Here is a 24,465-nt window from a genome sequence, read left to right on the forward strand (position 1 = left end):
GGAACTTTAAAATCCTGCCTGTCATGTATCCATAGATAGTTTCAAGTCCATTAGAACACTCTACTCAATTCTTATATCCAGAGACCACTCGCCCTATTGTTTTTATGGTTATTAACTTTTTTGGTTTGATAGTAAGGAAATTAGAGTGGCAGTATGCTTTAAAAACTCTTCAGGTGAATATTGAATTTTTAGGAGAGGCTCAAAAGGGATGGTGAGACAACTAATTAAATATTATGGCTGCTCCAATGGTATAATTGTGTGTGTGTGTGTGTGTGTGTGTGTGTGTGTGTGTGTGTGTGTAGATCAGAATTTAAAATTAGAAACAAAACAATTTAACAAGCAAAAATTCCCACCCCCCGACAAAGGTATAAAAAAGAAAGTATTTTTAAATACTACATTAAAAAATTCAAGTTATCATCAATTAACATAGTTTAGAAAGTGTATTTGTGAAGTAGGTCATCGTTTACTATAATAAAACCTCTAATAGTTACCATGTGGTTATGTAGGTGATCTTTGTTTTGTTTGCATTATGAGACTATGAAAATGTATTACTCTACAGTTCAAGAGCATGATCCTGTGTAACATGTTTCTGTGACTCAGTAGGACATCTGAAGATAGGAATTTAGGGACTCATGCTTTAGATCCCCGACTGTCTACAGGACTGTGTCTCAGTTCTGTACCCTGCCCTTTTACACAATAAATGTGACTGGCTTAGATTGACTGCATTAGGCACCTAGCACAAAACTGTAGATACCTATATTATAGAATCTTGCTATCTTATGACATCTTATAGAAGATTTACTATAGAGTTTAATATGCTAGATCATTGGAAAGTGATGGGAATAATTGAGTTTGCCAGGTTAGTTAATGAAAGGAGATTAATAAAGAGGCTACTGATGATTTGAGAGGAAGACAGAAGTTGTTCAGCCATGAGGAGGTGCGTGGGTCCTGATATTCTTCTTACATTTAGGATCTCTTATACAACCTATTATTATTATTGAAAAAGTTTCTTAAAGGTATGTAGTATATGTTGAGTATATTCCCTCATCCTATTCCTCCCCTGCACCCTCTTTACTGTGCCTCCTCACACTCACTAGTCCCTTTTATTCCTCTAGACAATTCCACTTCCACTTTCATTTAATAAATACATGCATGGTTTTATGTGGCCATGTTAGCTTCAGGAACCATAAGTAAGAGAGGACACATAGAAGAATGAAAGTATCTCTCACCACACATGAACATCAAACCAAATGGGTCAAAGACTGTCAGATAAGACTTTCCAAATAGAACCCCCCCGCCTAGTTGCTCAGGAAATAAGGCCAACAGTCAACAAATGGGACCTCATGAAATTAAAAATCTTCTATACAGTGAAGGAAACAGTTAAGTGAGTGAAGGAACAACTCATCTAATGGGAGAAAATCTTTGCAGCTATGCATCTGACAAAGGTATCACATCCAGAAGTGACTTTTAGGCATTTGTCTCCACTTCGATGGACGTTGGCCTAGAACCAGAGGAAGTCACAGGATTGAGCAGCTTTGAATTTTCTGAGAGGAACAAGTGGCTCTGCCATGCAGAGGCCGTTGCTGAAGCAACTTTTCCCTTCTGCTGCATGTAGCCTACCATGTTGGGAGTCACATGTCCTGCACAGAGCACTGTGTGTCCTTGGCAGACACTCTGTCACTGTCTTTTCCTTGCAGGCCTCTCTACTAAGCAAGAAACAAATGACCAGATTGGTCAGGGTGTGATTTAAGGCAGTTCTAAACCAGTGACCTGAAACATGACTGATGATATGATTTATCTCTGCTGAAAAAGAATCTTGGCCAAAGGAAAAGTGACAGGAACCCAAATTTGAAAAACTTCTCAGGTGACCCTATAGGTAAACCATGATTGGAAACAACTGAACCAAATACATTCCCAAGCTTGCAGACAATGTATCTCCCTAAATATTATGAGCCCATTGTCATCGGTTCTGTACTTAAAGACTTTTGATCTCTACAGATGCTGGGGCATAAGTAAAACATGGGAACACAGAAAATTTACAGACATGCCAAGAAATCAGGGCTTGTTGATATCACCAGGGTCCTTGTCTTGTCCTTTGGACTTGGGAACCCTGCATGTGGCCTCAGGGAGTTGGCATGATCATCTAGAGTTTGACCCATAGGGCTCTGAGGACTCAGGCAACCTCCTGAGCTGTGAGCTAGAAAAGTCTCTGGTAAAAGGAAGTTACTCTGTGCTGTTGGGGAGCTAGATATGTCCTCCTAGAAGTTCTAAGTCAGGCTGTGTTCTTTCATGGGCTTTCTAGTTATGTGAGAGTGACCTCTGAGGCAATTCAGGCTATTGATGTTGCCCTTGGTTGCACCTCACAGGTTGAAGGTAAGCACTTGTTGCTGAAGGCATTACACACATTGGATGCAGGACTTGGATGATTTGAGCTACATCCAACCTGAAAGTCCTCATCTTATGCTCTAGCTCCCACAGCACTATAATAGCTGCCAAGGGAGGGAAGCAATTAATAGCCCTACATAGCCATGACACAATGAACAACAATGATAAGCATGGCAAGATAGCTGTAAAGGTGAAATAGTGGCATTCACATATTGGTGGTAATCAATGACTAAGATTTAAGGCCCACTCAGCAGGAGGGAAACCATGCCTGTTACTAGAAACCTAGCCAACTACCTGGGAATAATGAGATCATGTATCTTAGAAGAGAAATCTACTACTGTCACTTTGCTAGACTAGCATAATTGCCAACTACATTCTTATCCTATACCCACAGATAGGTGTGGTTAATACTCCTCACCAAAGAAGATTCTCCATACAGCATATGGAGACCATAAGAGAAAACCACAACCAGACACAATGCAGAGAATGGGTCACGTGTACCTAGACTCAATGAATATATCTGCAGCCAGCACAACTTCTATACCTGTGGCTCACGAGACATAATAGAAGAGGAAGGCAGAAAGATTGTAAGAGCCACAGTATCAGGAAGTCTGCTGTAAGACTGCCTTTCTGAGAAATGGCTTCATAAACAAGACCCAAACAATGACAATATCAACAGACATGCTACCATGGAAGGGGGCAGATCTCACGGGCTCCCACTTCTAGACAAAGAACTATAGGCAATTAATACTAATGACTGTTGAAAGAATAATTAGCCTCTCCCAGGGATGAACCCCCCCCCCCCCCCCCCCCCCCCCCCGCACAGTTGGTTATCCAATACAAAGTGGCATATACACATAACCACGAAAAACCATATAAACATAAACAACAAAAATGGACTCAGGTTCTATTTATAGATTTGTGCAAGAACAAACTCGACAGATAATATTTACACATTTGTCTATCATCTATCTATCTATCTATCTATCTATCTATCTATTTATCTGTCTCTGTCTATCATCTATCTACCATCTCTTTCTCTCTCTATCATCTATCATCCATCTATCTATCTATCTATCTATCTATCTATCTATCTATAATAATCAAGAAAAAGAGGCTATCAATTTGGAAATGTAAGGGTGGACATGGTAGGGGTTAGAAGGGAGGGACATGGGAGGGCCTAGACTGATAAAAGGGAAGTGGGGAAATGATGTAATTATGTTTTAATTTAAAACATATTAAAAATAATCGCTCAAAACTCTGGAAAGTGTTGGGAATATTGCTTTGTTTGTAGAGTTCTTGCCCTGCATGAATGAATCTTTGAGCTAGATCCCAGCACCACATTAACTGGGTGTGAGGTACACTCATGTACCAGCAGATCAGGAGAAATAGACAGAGGATCAGGAGTTTGAGGCCATCTTTGGCTACATAAGCAAATTAGAGGGTAGCTTGGAGTTTATGAGATCCTGCCTCAAGGAAATAAACCAAACCAAGCCAAACAAAACTGCAACAAAACTCCAATAAACAAACAAACAAACAAACAAACACAACACACTCTGAAACCCAAAAACTGCAGTTTTTTTCCCCTTAGGCTGTTCTGCTCTGTGTTCCTACACTAATTAAAAAGAAGGACAATCTATGCCACGCAGTTAAGTCTCTTGGACTTATAGTCAGTCCTGTCATAGTTGTGCTCGTAGACTCTGATAAATCACAACATGTGACCACATGGGCTTATGCAAGTATGTGTTATATGTTATATACACATGACCTCAGGTGCATGTGTTTATATGCATGAGATACATATGTGTATATATGCATGAGGGAGAGAATGAATGATCCTGCCACAGTCACGTGTTGATAATGGTCAGCACACTGCAGGCTCTCTGAGGAGCTTTGCGATAGCTATGTTAGACCTAATGACAGAGTGGGACAAAGAGCTTCAGTCATCAGTCCTGTTAGCACACTGTGCCTGGCAGTGACAGAAGCTCAGGAAGCCAGAGCTCTGTCCCAGAGGAGCTTTCTTTGCTCTGGAATGTCTCTGAGATCCCAGATGAAGATCTCACTGGAGCTGGCTGAGTGTGTTTGTGCTCTTTGGCTTCTGTGCATAATAATACCACACTGACGGTTGGGGTGGGGAAAGATGGCTCCCAGTGTTTCATTTAGGGACACAGACCCTGAGCTGCTGGTGCAGTGAGGCTGGAGTTTCTGCAAATTAACTTGTAGGGAGTGGATGGTGCCAGCTTGTGGACCTCTAGAACTAGCGCTAACTGGAGTTATCGCAGTATCTCTACAAATCTTCCTGCAGGGGATTGTCACTATTGCCTTTGGTCCTTTGCTGGCCTTGGAAGGAGCCCCTAAAAGCAAAAACCTGATCACTTGAATTCCATTATCCAGCAGTCCAGCCCTCCTTAAAGGGGAACAAAAAAAAAAATCAGTGTACAAGGGGACAGCAGGGAGAGTTGTAGCAATCTCTTTAAGGTGGAAATTGAGGAAGCTGCTCCGGAGAGCATCTGCCTTCCTCAGGAGGTGTGAGGGATGCTGAGCAGTCTCTCTGAAGGCTCCTTCACAGGACAGCAGGTGGTTGGCTTTCCTTGTCCTTGGAGTGACGAGGGGAAAATGATGCATGGCTTTTAGCTGATGAGTCCACTTTGCAAGACTGCAAGTGCCTACCTCCTCTGCACTCCCCAGTGGGTCGGGAGGCACCAGCTTACATTAGAGGCATGCAGGCAAGAGCATCTTCCCTTTGCTTGCCATATTCACAGCAACGCTGTGAAGGAAAGACTTCATTTCTCTCCTCCTACCAGCACCTGCCACTTCTTAAAAGCACCATGAAATAAAAGACATCTGTGTGTGCAAGTGAACCTCAGGGGGCCTCTGAGAATGCATTTGTTTGCTTTTCTAAACCACTGACATTGCAAGTTAGAACCGAGGGCTGAGAAGGCACACTTGGTGCTTGATGTACAGAGACAAGGGAAACCCAATGAGCCAGAATGGTCCCCACAGGGGACCAAGGCCTCAGGCAGGGTCGACATTTTTGTGGTCCTCACTTAGCCCTCTCCTAACTCCTGCTGGGGCTATGCAGGCCAAGGAGGAAGCTGAATAAATTAGAGCTAACTCCAAATGTTTCAAAGAGCTATTGGGAAACAGACCAAATTTCATACATTTCCAGGGCAAGTTAGCATTGTGTAGATCTACCTTGATGGATATTATTAAGAAATGAATCAGCTCCTTTTTTACCTTTTTAATCTCTCTCTCTCTCTCTCTCTCTCTCTCTCTCCTTTTCTCCACTTCTCTTCTCCTCTTCCCTCCCCTTCTCTGTGTTTCTGTACGTGAGCTTAGGTGTGTGGATGCCTCACCATCACAAACCCTGGGCTTACAAATGTACCTGGCTTCCCTTTTCACATGGATTCCAGGGATTCAAACTGAGACCCTCAAGCTTGTACTTTACCCAATGAATCATCTCTCCAGCCCAAAGTGTGGCCCAGCCTGGCCTCAAACTTGTGACCTTCTTGCTTCTGCCTATTCAACATATCTTATAGACATGCATCACTATGACTGGCCTAAGAAGTATGATGTGATGGTTAATTTTTTTCTCATTTTTTACTAGTTCTTTGAGAATTTTGGACAATAGGTCTTAATCATATTCAACTTCCTTCTCCTAACTCCCCCCAAGTCTCGCCACTTCCCTACCTACCCAAATTTTGATAGTCAACTTGATTAGACTAAGGAACATCTGGGTTAGTGGAACATACTCTGGATGTATCTATGAGCACATCTCCAGGGACCATTAGTTCATGAGGGCTCTGATCTGACTACTGGAGTAATTGTTAATGGATCTGAAACACCATGGTATCATTGGTGAAAAATTAGAGGTATAGCCTTTGGAGGAAGAGGGTCATTGGAGATGTGGCCTTGGGGTTTTAGCTTGCCTTCTATTTTACCTCTGCTTCCTGGTAGCCATGATGTGAACAGCTACCATGCCTTCCTTGATATGATGGTCTGACTCTTCTGAAAATATGACCCCAAATAAACCCTTACTCATTTTGGTTGCCTTTGCCAGGTGTTTTATCCCAGAGACATGCAAACAGCCAACACACAGGCCTAGAAAACTCTTCCAAGCACAGACAGTAAAACTAAATATGTGTCTATGTGTTTCTATATGAATAGAGTTAACATTTTCTGGGGTTCATTTGAGCTAAATAAAACATAAAATATTTTATGCAAAAATGAAGGTAATATATGTGTATGAAAGAGATCTGATTCTAATAAAGTTATCAAGCCATCAAACGTGCCTTGTGCTCAGAGGAAGTCTCCAGTGGAAACACATCATACTCCGTGGTTACTAAGGGTTGGTCCTAACTCTCTTTTTCCCTTGTGGGTGAGGTTACATTTATGGTCTAATCATCAAAGTCAGGGGAAAAAAAGAACATTTATCAAATGCCTGCTGTATTCCAGACTTGTGTAGGGGATGTTCGCCAAGACAAAGAAGCCACTGAGAAGAAGTAAAGAAAAAAATATATATATGAGTCTTCAAACCCATGTATATTTAGCTTATTTGTCTAACTCTCAGTTTGAGTGTTTGTTCAAAAAAGTTCTTTTTCATTCTTGTCAACTCTGTTGCTTTCCCTTTAAGAGAGGGATTGGCAGGTATTCCCTACATTTCACATGCTTTAGAAAGCAAATGGCAGAACCAGAATCAGAAAAGGGAACACACTATCAGAGAAACTACAGGAACTGCCCACAGGAGGGTAAGGGGGGGGTGGTATCCTGGCCAACATGATAGTAGACACAGCCTTGAGTCAAGAGAAATGAGAATAGAACGTGAGATCACACAGACCAGCACTTTCCTCTCTCAAGCTTTTAGAAAGAGACTGTGTGTGTGTGTGTGTGTGTGTGTGTGTGTGTGTGTGTGTGTGTGTGATGGGCACTTTGTGCAAGCTTGAAGACCTGAGTTTATACCCTTAGAACCATGTAAAGCTGCGTGCAGTGTGGTACACCTGCAAACCCAGCACTCCTAAAGTGAGATGAGAAGACTCCCTTGAGCTCAGGGGTCAGTGATCCTGGTGTATACAACCACGAACAAAAAAGAAGAGAACCTGCCTTAAACCAAGTGGAGGGTGAAGATGGATGCTGAGGTTGTTGTCTGACCTCCACAGGTGGACTGTGTCACACATATGTCTGCACACACACACACACACACACACACACACACACACACGACATACATACAAATAAATAAGGAAAGAATGAAAATAGAAAAAGTTTGGAGGAGTGTGTGAGTGTACGTGTGTGGTATACACACAAATAAGTGCAAGATGTATGCCTGTTACAATAATAGAATATGGCATAATTTAAGAGAGAAGGTGAGAGTCCTTGATTTTTCTCTTTTGTGGTCAAGACAGTCTCACCAGTATCTCTAAGAGGTGTGGACACCCACCTATGTCCTCCATCCTGGAAACGCACAGTGGTGATGGAGAGGACTGGCACTGTGTCCTTGAGAAGGGTTTAGCAATGGGATTTTTAAGTTAATGGACACTACACTTTGGCCCCTGGCTATGCTGCAGAAGTTGAGTTTCTTTCTCACCCAAGTTGCAAACGAAGGCAAAAAGAGCTAGTCTGAGCTTGCTTCCACCCCATGTAATTCTCATTTGCTTTCTCTTTGGTTCCATTTTCCAGCCTGGGATATAGGGAATGTCTGACCTAGTAAAACAAAGCAGAGTGCCATTGTAATTAAATAGCTAATTTTAGACCCCAAACTACTTTTCTGCCAATGACCTGAGCATTTTAGACTGAGGTTTTGGAGGTATCTAATTGTAGCTATGATTCACTTCCATCCAGCTATCCATCCACACTACACACAAGATGCCTTGGCCCAGCTGGCCTGGGACAGAGCTTAGCCGGAGGGAGCCTGGTCTGGCATTGTTTATTGACAAAAGGCAAATAAATATGTGGTTTCTTACAATCTGTTGTGATTTCGTAGGGAGAGTTGAGTCTGGCATCTCCGCAGGGGGACGTGCTCACATAGAGATGGAAGAGGATGTTTTCTCGAAGTCTGTAGCCTCCTTCCTTTAAACGAATGAATATTGATCTCTCGGAGTCCTCTCGGTGTTTGCTATGGACATAAAGAGGATGTAGGTCACTTATGACAAAACAACTGAAGATGTCCCAATAGGTGCTTTTGTCTTGTTCCGTGGAGTCAGCGGTTCCCCAGCTTTTACCCTCTGTACGCTCGTGTGTTGTTGCCCCTTGCTGGGACACTTTGGGGACAGGCCACAGTAAAACTACCTGGGAACAAACACAATCAGCAGAAATGTTTCCATCTCCACCCTCCCTGAACATTCACACTTGAGGTCTCTCTCTCTTCCTCTCTCTCCTGTGTATGTGTGTAGGACAGAAGACAGCTTCAGGTGCTACTCCTCAGGTACCATCCATCTTTTCTTTTGACAGAGTCTGTCGTTGGTCTGGAACTCACCGTGTAGGCTAGGCTGGCTGGTAAGCCTCAGGGTCTCCCTGTCTCCGCCTCCTCAACTCTGGGATTATAAGCATCTACCACCATGCCTGGCTTTTTTTTTTTTTTTTTTAAATTTTCTTTTTAGGCATGAATTCTGAGTGTCATACTTTGGTTCCTGTTCTGTTTGAGAATCACTTTACAAACTGAACTCTCTCTCTCCAACCATATGTTTTAAGTTTATCTTTTACAAACCAGTACCTATCATTATAAACCATAATCCTCTATCCCTGCGAGGCCCCATTCATGTCCTGGGACACTACTAACTAGAGTAGTCTCAGTGGGTACTAGTGTGTGCAGTAGAGAGAAAAGAGATTTTAAACAGTGTCTGAGCTTGGGTACTAACAACAAACTAGGCAGAAACGCCAAACCATGCAGAACTGGCTTTTTTTTTTTTAATCATTCAGGGTAGATCTAGAACAAACTCATGCCTCCTACTCTTGGGACTTTACATGCTCTTGCTTCAGGAAATCCTTCTTCATAGCCCTTAACCCTACATCTCAGCAGCTCTGCCTCCCCAAGGAGGGACGATATCACATGGGTACTGAACAACTGAGCTGTGGTTTTTCTCCCAGACCCCTCAGCACGCCCCTGGCAGTCTGCTTTCCATCATTCTTGCTGTTTGTACAAGTTCTGCCCATTGGTGATGGATTCTGCTTTGCAGGGCCTTGAGATCTCATAGGCAGCAGAATGAACACAGTGTCCCTAGGAAACCCTCGAAGCTACTACAAGCTCATGTGCGACTACCTCTTCCCTTGTGCCCAAGTGGACTCCTCCATCATGTGTGGCTCTTCTTCCACAGCCCTGGGAGCAACTGCATGCAGTCTTGGTCCCCCAGTGCAAAGCCAGACCCGTTAAGGGAAACTTTACTTGTTCTTGAGGCACTTTGCAGCCATTTTTGGTACCCTTCCGCAGGAAAGGGATGGGGTGTGGCTGTCTTTGACTTTTCCAGATAGTTGTGCAGTGCCTAAAATGCATCCAAGTCTGGGCAAAGTTGGCTGGATTGTCTTCTGTGACACATACAGGAGGTAGAGGGAACTGGAGAACATTTCCAGCTGAGAAGTTGGGTATTCAGTAGAGATCCTTCCCCACATTTTGAGAGCTTTCCAGCTCTTGTCTATTCCATTTGACCCCTTACCAGGCCTCCTGGAACTGATATGGCAATATATCATGCTGCTATGTGCTGTGCAGAGGCTCAGATAAAAATTAATTGAGTGTATTAAGGTATTGCCTTTATTCGAGTCTGTTTGGCATATATTAGGCCTTTTTCCCTTTTGTGTGACTTCTGTACATGCTAACAGGTTCATGTGAATGAGCCACTCACTGAAGCCCCTCTGAGATGCTGTTATTAGTGGATTCAAGGAACCCTGTTTCAAATGGTAAGAAAAGGGCAGCTGGAAGATGCAAGGAAAGAATGTTCTGTCAAAGAGACCCACAGCAATTTAACTACTGGGACTAGCTTGCCTCAGGAGTGTGTATGAAGTGCCACATGATCACATCTACCTGAGTTTCTGCTGGAGTTTATTATGTCTTCCAGAGAGATTCCAGCTCATGTGACAGCCTGCTTCTTCCTGATGGCTGCCATGAGGACATCAGAAATTCCAGCATTGTAGCACATTTCTTAGCACCTCTTCACTCTAGAAAATCCTTGTTAAAGTGTATGTGGCAGGCTTAGGAGATGGTTTGGTTGGCAACCATGAAGATCTAAGTTTGTTTCCTAGAACTTAGGTTTAAAAAAATCCAGGCTTGCTGGCATGCACTTCTGATCCCACTGCCAGGGAAGCAGAGAGACTGAGCTGATTGCCATTCCTCACTGGCCAATCAGATTATCCTATCTGGGGAGTTTCAGGTCAGTGAGAGGTCCTGTCTCAAAACAAACAAGGTAGATGGCTTCTGAGAATGACATCTGAGGTTGTTTTCTGACCTCTATATGCACACATACACACATACAAGCACACATATACACACACAAGTGTGCACGATTTTGGTCACATTTCCTGCTTTGAAATCTAGAAGTCTAGAGAATGGAACGTATTTGGTTCTGTGGGGATGTGAGAACTGAGGTCACCAGGACAGGGTGACTTGACTATGTAGGACAAGGCCTACAAAGTATTGAATACCTACATCAAGATGGCCACCGTCGCCGGGCGGTGGTGGCGCACGCCTTTAATCCCAGTACTCAGGAGGCAGAGTCAGGCGGATCTCTGTGAGTTCGAGGGCTACCAAGTAAGTTCCAGGAAAAGGCACAAAGCTACACAGAGAAACCCTGTCTCAAAAAACCAAAAAAAAAAAAAAAAAAAAAAAAAAAGATGGCCACCGTGTATTTTTGTGAGAGCCGTTTACCTTTGGTTTGCACAATGAAAGCAGCCTGGCCCCGAGATTAGGACTGGTGACAGGAAATAAATGACAGCCCGTTTATGAGCTTGGCCCCTGAGAGATGGCCCTTACAAAACATGAAGAACCCTGAACTGTCAAAGAAACTATGTTGGCTGAGAAATTCTCAAACCCAAACTGACCAGGGAGCAGAGGGGACCCTCTTCCCTTTGTAGAAATAACTGAACTGTGAGCCCTGCTTAAAGTGGATACGATTTTGTCAGAATTGAGCAGAGGTGTCAATGTCAACCTGGCACCTTTCCATGGCTGAAATGAAAGTTTTTGCCAGGGAGCAAGCGCATCGATCCAAGTCAACTCACATTGTACCAAACACTCTTTCAATTCAATCAATGGAATTATCGTTCCAGAGAGCAATGACTCCCATTTCCTGAGAGACAGCAAAATCATTGTTTCCTTCTTTTCTTCCCCCTTCCCTGTCTTCCTCCCTCTCTCTTCTTCCCTCCCTCTCTCTGTCCTTCAACTTCTTTTCTCTATGTCTTTCCCTGTCTTGTCTTCTCCCTTTTTGGTGGTTGCACTTTTTGCAAGAAAACTTCTGTGATCCGTAGGTAGCTCCTAGAAATTGCATTGTTGTCTTGTCCCATTGATATTTATATTGGAGTAGCTGGTTGGGTAAATAGCTTATTGAAGGTCTGTAAGATCCAGGGATGGCTGTGCCCTGTGGTCTTGTTGATATCTGGGTTTCATAAAGGAAATTGTTTGAGGGATGCTATAGGGGCTGGCCGAATGTTTTAATTGAAAAATAACCAAATGGAATGAGCCATGACAAGATGTATTCCTGTGTGTCTATGCCTGTGGGCACATGTGTGGTGACTTGTGTGTGTAACCTGTAGGCAAACAGCATGTTTCCTGAAGTGAGATGTTGAGTGTCATGCAGACATCTGGTAATTTAATACTTCAGTGTCTGTGTGGTATTCAAAGGGCGCTCCAAGTCTGAATAAAAATAGATGCTATGTGGTGCATAGTCACTTACAATGTATGGGATCTGCCAAGATAAGTGGATGACACATTTTGAACTGGCTGTGGGACTCCTTTCCATGACCTAGTTGCCTGGCTTCTCACTAGCTAAGGCGTGTTGGTCCTGCCCATGCTAGGGGCCCCTTTACCTCAAGTGCAGCTCCAGCTGAGTGTAGAGGAAGTGAAGAAATGCCCGCCTGGCCACAATTTCAGCATGGCAGTCGTTGACAACGAGACCCTGGTCACTGATGTGCTCGCCGCTGATACACTTGGTCCCAGAGGAGAGGACGATGACCTGCGCTTGTTTGGTGTCCAAGCCTAGGGGACACAGAGGGTGGTCAGGACAGCTTAGTCTTCAAGGACCCCACTGCAGGGAACTTCTCAACCTTCCTGTAGCACCAGACGTGGTGTTTATCTGACTGACATTCACGGTAGTGCGATGATTAATCTTTATTGTCAACTTGACTATATTTAAAATCACCTAGGAGACTTGTGAGACATGCCTCAGGGTATATTTATGAATCTGTTTCCAGAGATGACCAGCTGATGGGGAAGTTTCGTACTGGATGTGATGGCAGCATCCCTTGGGCTGGGAACCTTTGTGGAACAAAAGGCAGTGCCAGAGAAAGTGGAGTATGGATAGTCTCTTTTCTCTGCTTCCCAGCCCACTGGGACGAAAGTTTCTCTATCCTATTATGCCGTCCTAGACACGATGGACTGAAATCTCTGAAACCATGAACAAAATAAATAACACGTCCCTTTAAATTGTTCTCAGCTGTATCATCACAGCCATGCTAAAGTCAGGTCCTGAGCTGACAGACATCATTCTGAGATCTTGAGACTGGGAACAGCATGGTCACCCTTGAGTTTTGTCCCAGTGGCTGCTGGCCTGGTGGGAAGAAAGGATTTTCTTTTTCTATCGCAGAAGCTTGTGGAAATATTTATATTAGAAACAAAGGAGTGACAGTTATAGCCTAACCTGTCTCTGGGGGAGAAACTAGGGCACTGTAGGGGTTCTTGTTGAGACTTTAAAAGGGAAGAGGTTGGGCTTAGTCACATGTGCGATAACAATCTAAATTCTACCCCTAGAAATTCTGCCACAGGCCCTTGCCCTCCAGAATGACAGCTGTGTATTCATTGAGAGATTCACTGAGAAGGAAGTGTACAGAGAGTAGGTGCACAGAAGGCGGTGAGGGCAGAAGAAGGACTCTTAGCCTGGGCCTTGCCTTGCAGACACATCTGTATTTTCAGTGGAGAGGTGGCCCAAAGTGGGATTTGAATATATGTCCCTCACAGGCTCATGTGTGGGTAGTAGTGCTGTTTGGGAAGGTTGTAGAACATTTAGGAGGTGGAGCCTCCCTGTTGGAAGTGGGTCACCAGGGACAGGCATTGATTTCATAGCTGGCCCTGCCTCCTATTCGCTGTCTGCTTCCTGACCATGAGTGTGTGATCAGCCATCTTTTGCCACGTATGCCTTCCTGCCGTGATGTGCTTCAGCCTCTGGAACTATAAGCCACAATAAACCCTTCTTTTCTTATGTTGCTTCTTGTCAGGTTTTTGCCGCAGCAATGGGAAAAGTTAGTAGTATACACTATGCTGGGGAGACACCTGTGCCTATGTGAGGTCTATAGACACTGGCCTTTATTTCCTTCAGCTTTCAGGATCCTTGTGAGCAGTGAAATTCAGATGACTCCATTCCTTCACTTTCTACCCAAAATGCACTTCTCTCTCTGAGTTCTGATGAACTCTGCCCTCTGTTTTACTCAGCATACTCTTGAACACTGTGGGGAAACTTGCCTTTCAAAGTCTCATACCTCGGTAGAGGTCAACCCTGAAGCTGGAACAAGGTCCAGAGGTTTGGAACACTCAAGAGTGTGTGGTTTGTACACAACTTGTGCCTCAGGAGCAAGGTGAAAAGCAGAGCATGGCTATGAGGCTGATGTTTAGGCCTCTCGGGGCATAGAGGTATGAAGGCTTCTGATACAGCACAGGGTTAAGTTCAGAACAGTCCCCTCCATAATCACATTTCACAGGCTGGGGCTGGGGCTGATGAAGTGGTGTCTGAGGGGCGCATCCCTTGTGTAGATTATCCTGTTAAAAGTTGGACACCTTATCAGTAGGGAGTGGTCAGTGCAGACAGAATGACCAGTCCCACTCTGAGGCTACCATAATTGGCTGCAGCCTTGAGAAGGAGCTTTGAGCTGTGTCCATGGCAATTGCTTGGGATATGGGCTTGGCTCTGATCTCATTCCAGGGACTGTGCTTTAGGGGCACATGTCTGTATGTATGTCCTGAATCTTTAAATGTCTTTTCTCTTTGTATATGTTCATTGTACATGATACTGTACTACATAAGAAAATTTAAAAATGTTTCTTTGACAGTTTCATATGTATATAAATATAAATATAATATATATAATATACAAAATATAAATATAATATATATTATATATATAAAATATATTCCAATCATATTAATTTCTTTACCCTTTCTTATCTCCATTTGACCCCCACCAACCTCACTTTTTCTGACAAGGCTCCACTGTCCCACTTTTATGTCTTTTTGTTTTGTTTTTGGCTTATTTTGCGACCCTCTGAGTTTAATCAGGGCTGGATGGGCATCCATGGGCGCATGGGCACTCACCAGTGGATACTCCCTGAAGACAATGACTTCTCAGTCCTAAGTAGCCACATACTGCTGATATCTTCCAGGGAGAGGCCAGCCCACTTGAGTCCCTCCCATATCGTTGATAGACTATGATGGGCCCGCTCTTGTACAGGCCCTGAGCAGGCAGCTGCAGCTGCCATGTGTAGTGAAGGACAACAGTGGCAGCGAAGGGTAAGAAAGGGTTTTAGTCTCTGCGCTTAGCTACTGCTCTGACCTCTTGGGCTTTTAACTCTGCAGTTGACTCTGTGTTTCTTATTTAATAAGACGGTTACAGCTACAGCCATGAGTTCCCAAGTGCAATGGCCAACTCATGCCCAGAAGACAGCATTTTATGATTCTGCTCTCTATCATCTGGCTCACACGAAGAACATCTTAATGTAAACATATATTGTACATTTGATATATTTTCACTGTATCCTCTATCCTCACTGTTCTCACCACTCCCTCCCCATTAGTGCCCTCTGTCTCTGTAGACATGTCTGCTTCTATTTTTATTATATATATATGAAATATATATGTATATGTACACATATGTGAAATATATACATAAATATGTATATGTACATATATACATGATTTTAGGTACCTATAGAAAATTTATACTTCCTGAATCTTATACCTAAGAATAATGTCACAAATTCATAAAAACAAAGGAAGTGAGGGGAGATTCATATTGGAAATCATAAAGCTTTTTCCCTCCTCCTGGAGCTGCAGGAGAGATGGGAGGAAGCAGGCAGCATGACTTCCTTCTGCACACATCCGGCACTTTCTGTGTCCGAGAGGCAAATCTCCTTCCAACTCTGAGGCTGCATAGAGGCACCCAAGGAGCAGCTCCAAATTATTTCTCTCCTTTCTGGTCTATTTAGGGGTCATACAACTGCTGGTCTTTGGGGCTTATAAAACCTGAGAAGCATGTATTTTTTTATGGAGTGATTTATAGAACCATGAAAGTGAGCTTCTGCTAGTGACCAACGGAAAGAATTATAACAGTTCCGTCAAGACTGCCAGAGGCCATTTGTAAAATACCGCCAGTTATCAACCTGTTGTTTAAACACTCTCAATACACGGCAAAAGCAGGGAGTTTTGAGGCCGCACTTACTGAACAGCCTCTTAAAATTTTTTTCTTTGAGGTGTCAGAGAGATGGCTCAGTGGGTAAACTGCAAGCTGTGCAACGGTGAGGACCTGAGTTTGAATCCCCTGAACTGATGTAGAGTCAGGTGTCCTTGCCTGCATCAGTCACCGCAGCACTCCTACAGGGAAATGGCAAGTGAGGCCCAGAGAGGTCCTGGGAGCTGGTAGGACAGCTAACCGGCAGTGACAAACTACAAGAGGCCCTGTTTCAAACAAGATGGAAGGTTAGGGCTGTCACCTCAGGTTGATCTCTGACCTCCACAAGTCTGCCATCATGAAGACACACACACACACACACACACACACACACACACACACACACACACACACAGAGAGCGTACTCCCTGAACAACCAGTTCCAACCTATAAAATGGGGGCTACTCCTTTCCTTACCCCACTTTGCCATCTCCGAATTTTTACCTTTTTCCCCAATTCGATCAACTGTTAAGAGTTGACAAATAGTCCATACTAACATGGAAAAAAAAAAAAAACACTGGACACTTCATGACTAATTTTTCACAAGACAATGCCCACTTACTCATAGCCAAAGGAACTTGGTCAACAAAAACGGTTCTTTGGAAACCTTGAAAACAAATTCTAAATTTAAGGTCTTTAAAATACAATAAGAATCACGCTGTTTGATCAGACCCCAGAAGACTGTGAATCAAAGATTATTCTTTCTCCTGCCCTCACGGATACAAGTGTGAATACACATTTTTCTCACTTTGATGGTGAATTTCTTGAGAGCAGAAACCAGAATTTCCCTGAAATCCTCTAAGAGGGGGCTCCCTAGGAGTCTGTGTAATTAGAGGTTGCTTCAGTCCCTGTTGGAGACTTTCAAGGTCCTGCAGCTGAAAGTCAGGGGGTGTGGTTGGGATGTCCAACAGCTCTGCTCTGTATGTGAGCACACTACTGTTTGCTGAGTTTTGGATTCTGTGTGGTGTGTGGTCGGTGCAGAGTGCTGGCTTAGCCTCAGATTTTACCGGACTCTGTTAAATCCTTTGATAAATTTATGTATGAACCATTTCTTTAAAGAGATGATATGCAAATTGGGCCCCCAGTGGAGCAGACCTTCCATTTTTAATAGGATTTACTTTTCCAAGTGCAAACAGTGCTGAGAGCCTTGTGAAGTACTTGATACAGACTTGTTCTAAGTTGAGAATTGCTCCGTTGAGAACTAAATCCTGAAGCCTGAGTGACCTCTGTCTCTATTCCCATGCCCAGCTTGGATCAGATGGAAGACTGAGTGGAGGCAAATGTGTGTATGCATTGGCTGCAAAGGTTAATCCGCTATCCTCGCTTCTCTCCTGGACAGCTCCCTGAACGAGAAAAGAAATAAAAAGGAAAGGAACATGACTGCTCCTACGTATGGTGAAGGAGAAAGCTTATTGTAGATATGTGGGAGAGTCCAGAGTGGACAACACCAGACTGAGCCATGTGAGGAGAGGGGGAGGGGAAGGAAGAGGGGAAAGAGGGAAACCAGGTGCAGCAGCCAGGAGGCCCAAAGGTACAAGAGAGCTTGTAACCAAAATAACTGGATTATATAGGGAAGAGCAGCCCAGTCCCCTGGCCTGGGGAGTTCAGGGTAGGGAGCCAGGAGGGCCCTGTAATAGGTAGAGACTGAGGGACACTGGGAAAACGTGGGGCAAGAGTCCACTTTGATTTGTTATACAGGCACCTCAGCCACTTGTCCCAGGTTTAAAACACTCCCTAGCTGTGTTTGTCCCTTTTTTCCTTAGCAAACCCCTCCACACACCCACACCCACACCCACTGCCTCCTGGCCACTCTCATTGCTCTCCCGGCTCTGGCGACTTCCATTTCTTTTCTTTTCTTTTTCTTTCTTTCTTTCTTTCTTTCTTTCTTTCTTTTTTTTTTTTTTTAAAAAGATTTATTTATTTAACAATATACAGTGTTCTGTCTGCATATGTCCCTGCAGGCCAGAAGAGGGCACCAGATCTCATTACAGATGGTTGTGAGCCACCATGTGATTGCTGGAAATTGAACTCAGGACCTCTGGAAGAACAGCTAGTGCTTCTAACCTCTGAGCCATCTTTCCAGCCATTTCATAAAAGGACTCAGGAGTCCAGAACATGCTGTCTTCCTACTGTCTCTTTCCCCTGTGGTGGAATTTAGTTTCACAGTGATTTTTCGAGGACACGTTTAGTTCTCCAGCTGTAGCTACCCTGCTTTGAGAAAAGCAAAAAGAGAATACAAGTAAAGACCTTGTACTTTCTTCCCAGGGAAAGCTGAAAACAGCTACATACTATGACTGGCAAGCTTTCCTTGGGTCCAGAAATCCTCTCACTTAGTTGTACCCTAGGAGGGCTAACTCCTGGCTGGGGGTCCTGGAGGTGGAGCTGACAGTCATTTGTCAGCAAGAGCTAAGGCTACAGGGAGCAGCAGGAGCCAGCTAGTCACCTCTCCCAGGAGGCCTGGGAGCCATTTTCTAATTGAAAGAGTTAACAGGATCCATGGACTGTTGAGGAACTTAATGAGGACACTCTCTTGATGGAGAAAGCGTTTTCAGATTCCAGCTTCATTAAAGCAGGTATTTCGAGGGATGCAAAGTAGCATTTCTAACTCTTCCTTGGAGTGCCTCAGCGTTCAGATGGCTGGCACACACACACTCTAGCTCAGGCTTCTCTTTGGGAGTAGGCACTGTGGCTCCCGAGGCCCTGGCTTCTTTTGATTCCATGGAAATTAGAGCTGTAGAAAAAGGAAGCTGCTTCTCCTTTGCCCCTCATTAATTCTCAACGCTGCTCGACTCCAAGCTCTGCCGTACTTAGTACAATTACTCGGCTCAAGAAATGCATTATTTGCTGATTCACTTTTCATTAATCTCATCTACAACATGCCAGCACCAAGCTAAGTAACACTGGAGACAAAAGATCTTAAAACATGGTCCTACCCTTTCGCATGTATTTAGGGAGACAGTATAGAAGCAGAAGATCTGTAAAATAAGATCCTGTGTGTGTGGACTTCAGTGTTTGAGCAAGTCCTGAGAGATGGCATATCTTAGGTAGAATGAATACAGTGACACAAAACATGGACAGGATCAAGAACATGCCTAATTTGTGTGTGTGTGTGTGTGTGTGTGTGTGTGTGTGTGTGTGTGTGTGTGTGTCTCGTGCACGCACCACTGAAAAGTTCATTTTGGTATCAGTGAGAGATTTATAAACAAAAGTGGTAGCTGTTAGGCTTAAAAGGCAAGTAGAAATTGATGGCAGAGGGTCTGGAATGCCACCCTTAAGATAGATATTAGATCTTACATACTAGACAATGGGACTGTTAATGAACCTTTTGATCAGGACAGTGACATTGTTGTCCCTGGGTGGGTTCAGTGCAGCACCATGGATGAGTAGAGGGAGGAGGATGAGGTCATAGGCAGGAGGCTGCTGCAGCACTATAGGATCTAGACATCGGGGAGTGGTAAATCAGAGCGATGGGTGGAAGGGAAGACTTGGGGAAAGAAACAAGAGGACACAAGGAGTGAAACAGAAAGATTGGAAAATTAAAACAGGAAGAAGTGAAAAGTAAATGCTCAAGAATTACATAGAAAAAAGAAAACTATAGAAATTCTTATTAGGGTCGGCTGAGTTCAAGGCTGGCAGTCTCAATTTTGGGAGAACAGAAGATAGACATTTTGTCATTTCTCCCCTCAAATGCTGCAGAGGGGTGACTTGGTTGCATTATTCTTTTAAGAGTTGGAAAATAGAGTTCAATATCAAAAATATAAGCAAAAATTACTAGAAACACAAGCTGTATTGTAGCCTCTAAGAAAACAAGTTTTTCTTAAGTCTCTCATCCTCTGGTTCTAATATAGAGGTATAGAATAGCCCAAGAGGAGTCCTCAGGTCTGTAAGATATGGTACTCCCCACCCTTCATCAGATCCTGCTTGTGTTAAAACAAAAAAAATTTAGTCTTTAAGTCTTGTGAATTTTGGTTTCCGTGGATGAGTTAAAGGTGTATGAGGTGGCATAAGTGGGCAGAAGTCACCTGTTGTTGCCTGGAAATGAGATGCACTCTCTTTGTGATACTTCGGTTCCAAGTTTTTGTTTTGTTTTGTTTTTCAAGGCAGGGTTTCTTTGTGTAGCCTTGGCTGTCCTGGAACATTTTGTAGATCAGGCTGGCCTCAAACTCAGAGATCTGCCTGCCTCTGCTTCCTGAGTGCTGATATTAAAGGTGTGTGCCACCACCACCTGGCTGGTTCCCAGTTTGTTAGTCCTTGATACCTAGGATGTGGAGTTAATGTCCAATGCAAAAGGGTCTCGAAGCTGAGCATACCCCCATGTATTTGTAATCCCCATAATGATGCTTTGTATAAATAATGTGTCTTAGGTCAGGATACCCCAAATCAGAGGCTGAGTGGGAGATTCTAGGAGGTAATTCATAGTAAATCAGGACAGGGCAGAAAGCTGGGTGAAGAGGAGATTTTGCTGTAGTCTGAGGTTGACCTGACAGAAAACTCTGAAATACGAAGGATAGGACATGGTTGTCGTACCTTGAGGCAAGGCTGGGAGGTTCTGTACTCTGGGTGAGATGTCAGCTACAGGTATTCCAAGAGCACCAGCTGCCTTTGGCCAAGGCAATTGTCAGAAGACGTAGCTATGAGCGGTTCCCAGCCAGTGCATGGAGCGGCAATGCAAGAGGAAGAACTTGGAGGGGCTTGGGTGTGGTGCCAGCAGCATCTACTCTGTCACGCAGTGCTGCCATAGTCTCTCAAATGAAAACTTGTGCGAGACCATCACTTGACACATGATTTTTGGTCGACCTATTTTCTCTTAAAATGGCCCAAATTGAGGGCTGGAGAGGTGGCTCAGTGGTTAAGAGCACTGTTGCTCTTCTAGAGGACCCGGGTTTAGTACCCACAGGACAGCTCCTCTATGACCCCAGTTCCAGGCATCAGGCACACATGAGGTACAGAGACATACATGTAACCAAAACATTCCTGTACATAAAATGAAATAAATCAATCTAAAAAATGGCACAATTAAGCCGGGTAGTGGTGGCGCATGCCTTTAATCCCAGCACTCAGGGACGCAGAGGCAGGCAGATCTCTGTGAGCTGAAGGCCAGCCCTGTCTACAAAATGAGTTCCAGGACAGCCAGGGCTATACAGAGAAACCCTATCTTAAAAAAAAACAAAACAACAAAACAAAACACCAACCCCCAAAATACACAATCTAAATTGGAGTAAAAGTAAGACCCTATAGAATATCATGAGGAAGAGCTATAGAAAACAAAAACACTATGTTGAACATACACACTTGATTGAGAAAATCACAATTGAAGATAATTAAAATTTTCTAAATAAATTATTATTTACTAAACACGCAGTATAGCTCATTATTAAATTTACAGTATAGCTCATTTCTTCCATAAATGTGAAATTAGATTATATGTAAAGCTACAATACAAAAAGATAACTGTGAACATGGACACAGAGCCAGCATCTGACAAAACCATGACTTTAGATAAAATACGAATATAGGTTGTGTTTAGAATACAATAGAGAAAGATGATCATGGCTGGGGAATGGAGCCAGTGTCTGACAAAACACATAGCTTAATGGGGAAACTCAGAGGCATTTCTGTTGCCTTTAGAATGCCCAGGGGAGTTCCATTATTTGGTATCTGTTAAAGCTACCACTCAGCACAAGAGAAATAAGTTAGAGGTGTAATAATTGGAAGGAGCAGGTAATACAAGTGCTGTCTGACTAGACTATGGCTGCATACATAGCACCTTCAAGAGAGTCCATTTGAAATACTACTAGAAGCAGAAAGAGAGTTCAATAGGGTGAGAGGGAGCAGAACTCATATACCCAAATCAATAGTTTTCATATATACACATAACCACTAGAGAGAAACAATAAAGTGGAAACAACTCTGTTTATAATAGCCACAAACAAGGTGATAGGGAGAGGAGAATGGACCTTGAGGACTAAAGCTTTAAAAGCCTCTACAGGGGCTGGAGACACAGATTAAGCAGCTAAGGGTGTTTGCCACCAGGCCTGACCACCTGAGTTTGATCATCTGAACCCACATGGTGGAAAGAGAGAACTGACTCCTGCGATCTGTCCTCTGAGCTCTACAGGTGTGCCAGGGCACTCCCCAAAATGTAAAAATAAAACACCTTTACTTAAGGACACCAGCAATATTAGAACCACAGAAAGATACCTTGCCATCTTAAATTAGGAAGATTAGTCCCGTGAATTTTCTCTCAGTTGGTTATAAGGTTATGATACTAACAGAAACAGCAAGAGTGCTTTGTTCTAGACAACACCTAGTTAAAATGTAGTTTAATTATTTTTTATTTAAACCAGAAAAACAGATTCTTCAGGGAGACCCAGAGAATACCGGAGCATGGACTGATGCTGGGAGACAGACCCTAGCAGGGAGCATGCTGGTGGCACAAGCTTGTTAAAAACGACAGTGGAGAGGATGCATTCTGTGAGAAGAGCGGAGCGCAGAGATCAGCCCAAGTGCACGAGAGAACTCAGTACAGGCTAAAGAGAACCCCTCTGTCCACGAGGGTCCAAGCCATCCAGTTAACAGCATCTCATAACTCAAGAGTCTCTGGGCAGGTGGCAAACGGGTTAAGATCTAGATGTGAAATACCAAATAAGTGCACCTGAATCTTTACAGTGGCTTTATTTATACTTTACAAAACTTGGAGGCAACCATAGTGTCCTTGCTCTTGAACTTCCCTGCCTCTAGCATTGCCAGACCAGAAAGAAATTCCGTTATTTATAGACTTCTCAGAAAGACATACTTTGTTGCAGTAGCACAGGTGGGCATTTCTTTGGTACACTATTATCTACCCAGCTCTAGGCAGTCTCTGGGAGTGCACTTTCATTCATTTAACTTGAACTAAATAATTCTCATTTCAAGTTTTTAAATAGAAGTTTTGTAACAGCATATCTGATGCTGGAAGAAAGCACCACCAGTGTTCTAAAGTATAAAACTAAAAGTAAAATAATACCAATATGTGTCAAAGAAATAAATCTCTGAACGATAGAAACCAGAGATAGAAAGAAAATATTTTTTATCATGTACATAGACTGTCCAAAGGTTTGGTATATAATATATTCTGATTCTGTTTTCAAATATCATGTTCATGGAGTTTAATGACTCCATAATAAGATCTGCACATCCCCCCCCCCCCCCCCCAGGAAGGCTCTTTCACAATGTATTGGCTCCTTGCACTGGGAAACCTTCACCAGTGATCAACCCCAGTGATCATGCGCACAATTCCATTTTATTGCTGGTGTTTGGTGTGTAAGAGCTCCCAGCTTCTTTGTGCTTTGTATTCTGAGTTTTTGCAGAGACTATCAGCCTGCCTGCAATCCTACTTCCGGTCACTATTTGACTAACATGGTTTTACTTTCAAGCTTTTTCTGCAATAATTTTTTGTCTCTTTTTAAGTTTCAGTTTCCACACTCTAAATTCTTCTCTAATTAGTTCAAAATCAGGTGAGTGAAAACACACGCTGTGGGCATTTCTGATCTAGAGGCATAACTGGGCTAGAATTAGAAAAGTTTGGCTTCTAGTGGGGAAGTTTTTCTTTCACCAGCATGTTAACTGATGGTCATCTCTGGAAATGAGAAGAGGCAAGTGTCCTCTACGTTCTTATTCTCCAAACATTGCTAGTGCGCCCAGGAAGTTACATGTCAGTGTCTTGTACACCTGAAATGGACACCGACAGTACAGCACAAATATGAGGCATCTGTGAGGCTCAGAGCAGAGGTAACTTCATTTCTTACTTACTTGAAACACTGGTCAAGTAAATTTAACTACATTAAATTCAATTAACTCCATTGCCTTGTGGGGAAAAAGTTAATTTAAAGAAAATCATGCAAACTTTAAAAATTTGAACACTGCAATTTTTAGCTATTGCTGTGAGATATGTTTCGGTTCCCATATAATTATATTTATCTATCTCCATATAATTATATTTATCTACCCATCTTTTTCTCTGACTTCTATAGTTAGAACAACACTAAAAATCATGTGTTCTGTAGTTGCTTATAGTCACAACAAACTGTGTGTTTTTCGTACACGAACAAGAGTGTTTGGAGCAGCTGAAAGGCAGGCAATTCAAGAGAATCTTAAAAATAAATATGAGTTGGCACCGGGGTATAGGTTAAGTGAAAATTCAGTGAGAAGTATTGATAGTATCAAGGGGACTTTTTTTTTTTAATCTATTTTCATTCATCTATCCACATGATGAGTATTGAATTTCTCCAGAAAGTGAGGATATACAACTTGTCCCTTGTTTTCAGGTCCTGAACTCTATGTCATCTGCACATACTCACAGGTCGGGGAAGGAGGCTGGCATGGTAGGAGAGAAGGAATTAGGATTATGGACGTAACAGAGCTGTGGGCATCTGAGAGGGTGGGAAGGGGTGATTGAAAGAGTTGGGTC

At 43.2% G+C, this 24,465-nt stretch overlaps 1 protein-coding gene across 1 annotated transcript in view; it reads right to left on the minus strand.

Moving 5' to 3' along the window:
- Positions 1 to 24,465, minus strand: part of Adarb2 (adenosine deaminase RNA specific B2 (inactive)) — a 197,925-nt gene that overhangs the window by 42,841 nt on the left and 130,619 nt on the right. The window contains exons 4-5 of the mRNA XM_059263018.1: positions 12,391 to 12,559; positions 8,346 to 8,497 (exon numbers count right to left, since the gene is read on the minus strand). Coding sequence (XP_059119001.1) covers positions 8,346 to 8,497; positions 12,391 to 12,559 — 321 coding nt within the window. The remainder of the gene's footprint in view (positions 1 to 8,345; positions 8,498 to 12,390; positions 12,560 to 24,465) is intronic.

The sequence above is a fragment of the Peromyscus eremicus genome, chromosome 5 (genome assembly GCF_949786415.1).
Source record: "Peromyscus eremicus chromosome 5, PerEre_H2_v1, whole genome shotgun sequence".
Taxonomy (NCBI): Eukaryota; Metazoa; Chordata; class Mammalia; order Rodentia; family Cricetidae; genus Peromyscus; species Peromyscus eremicus.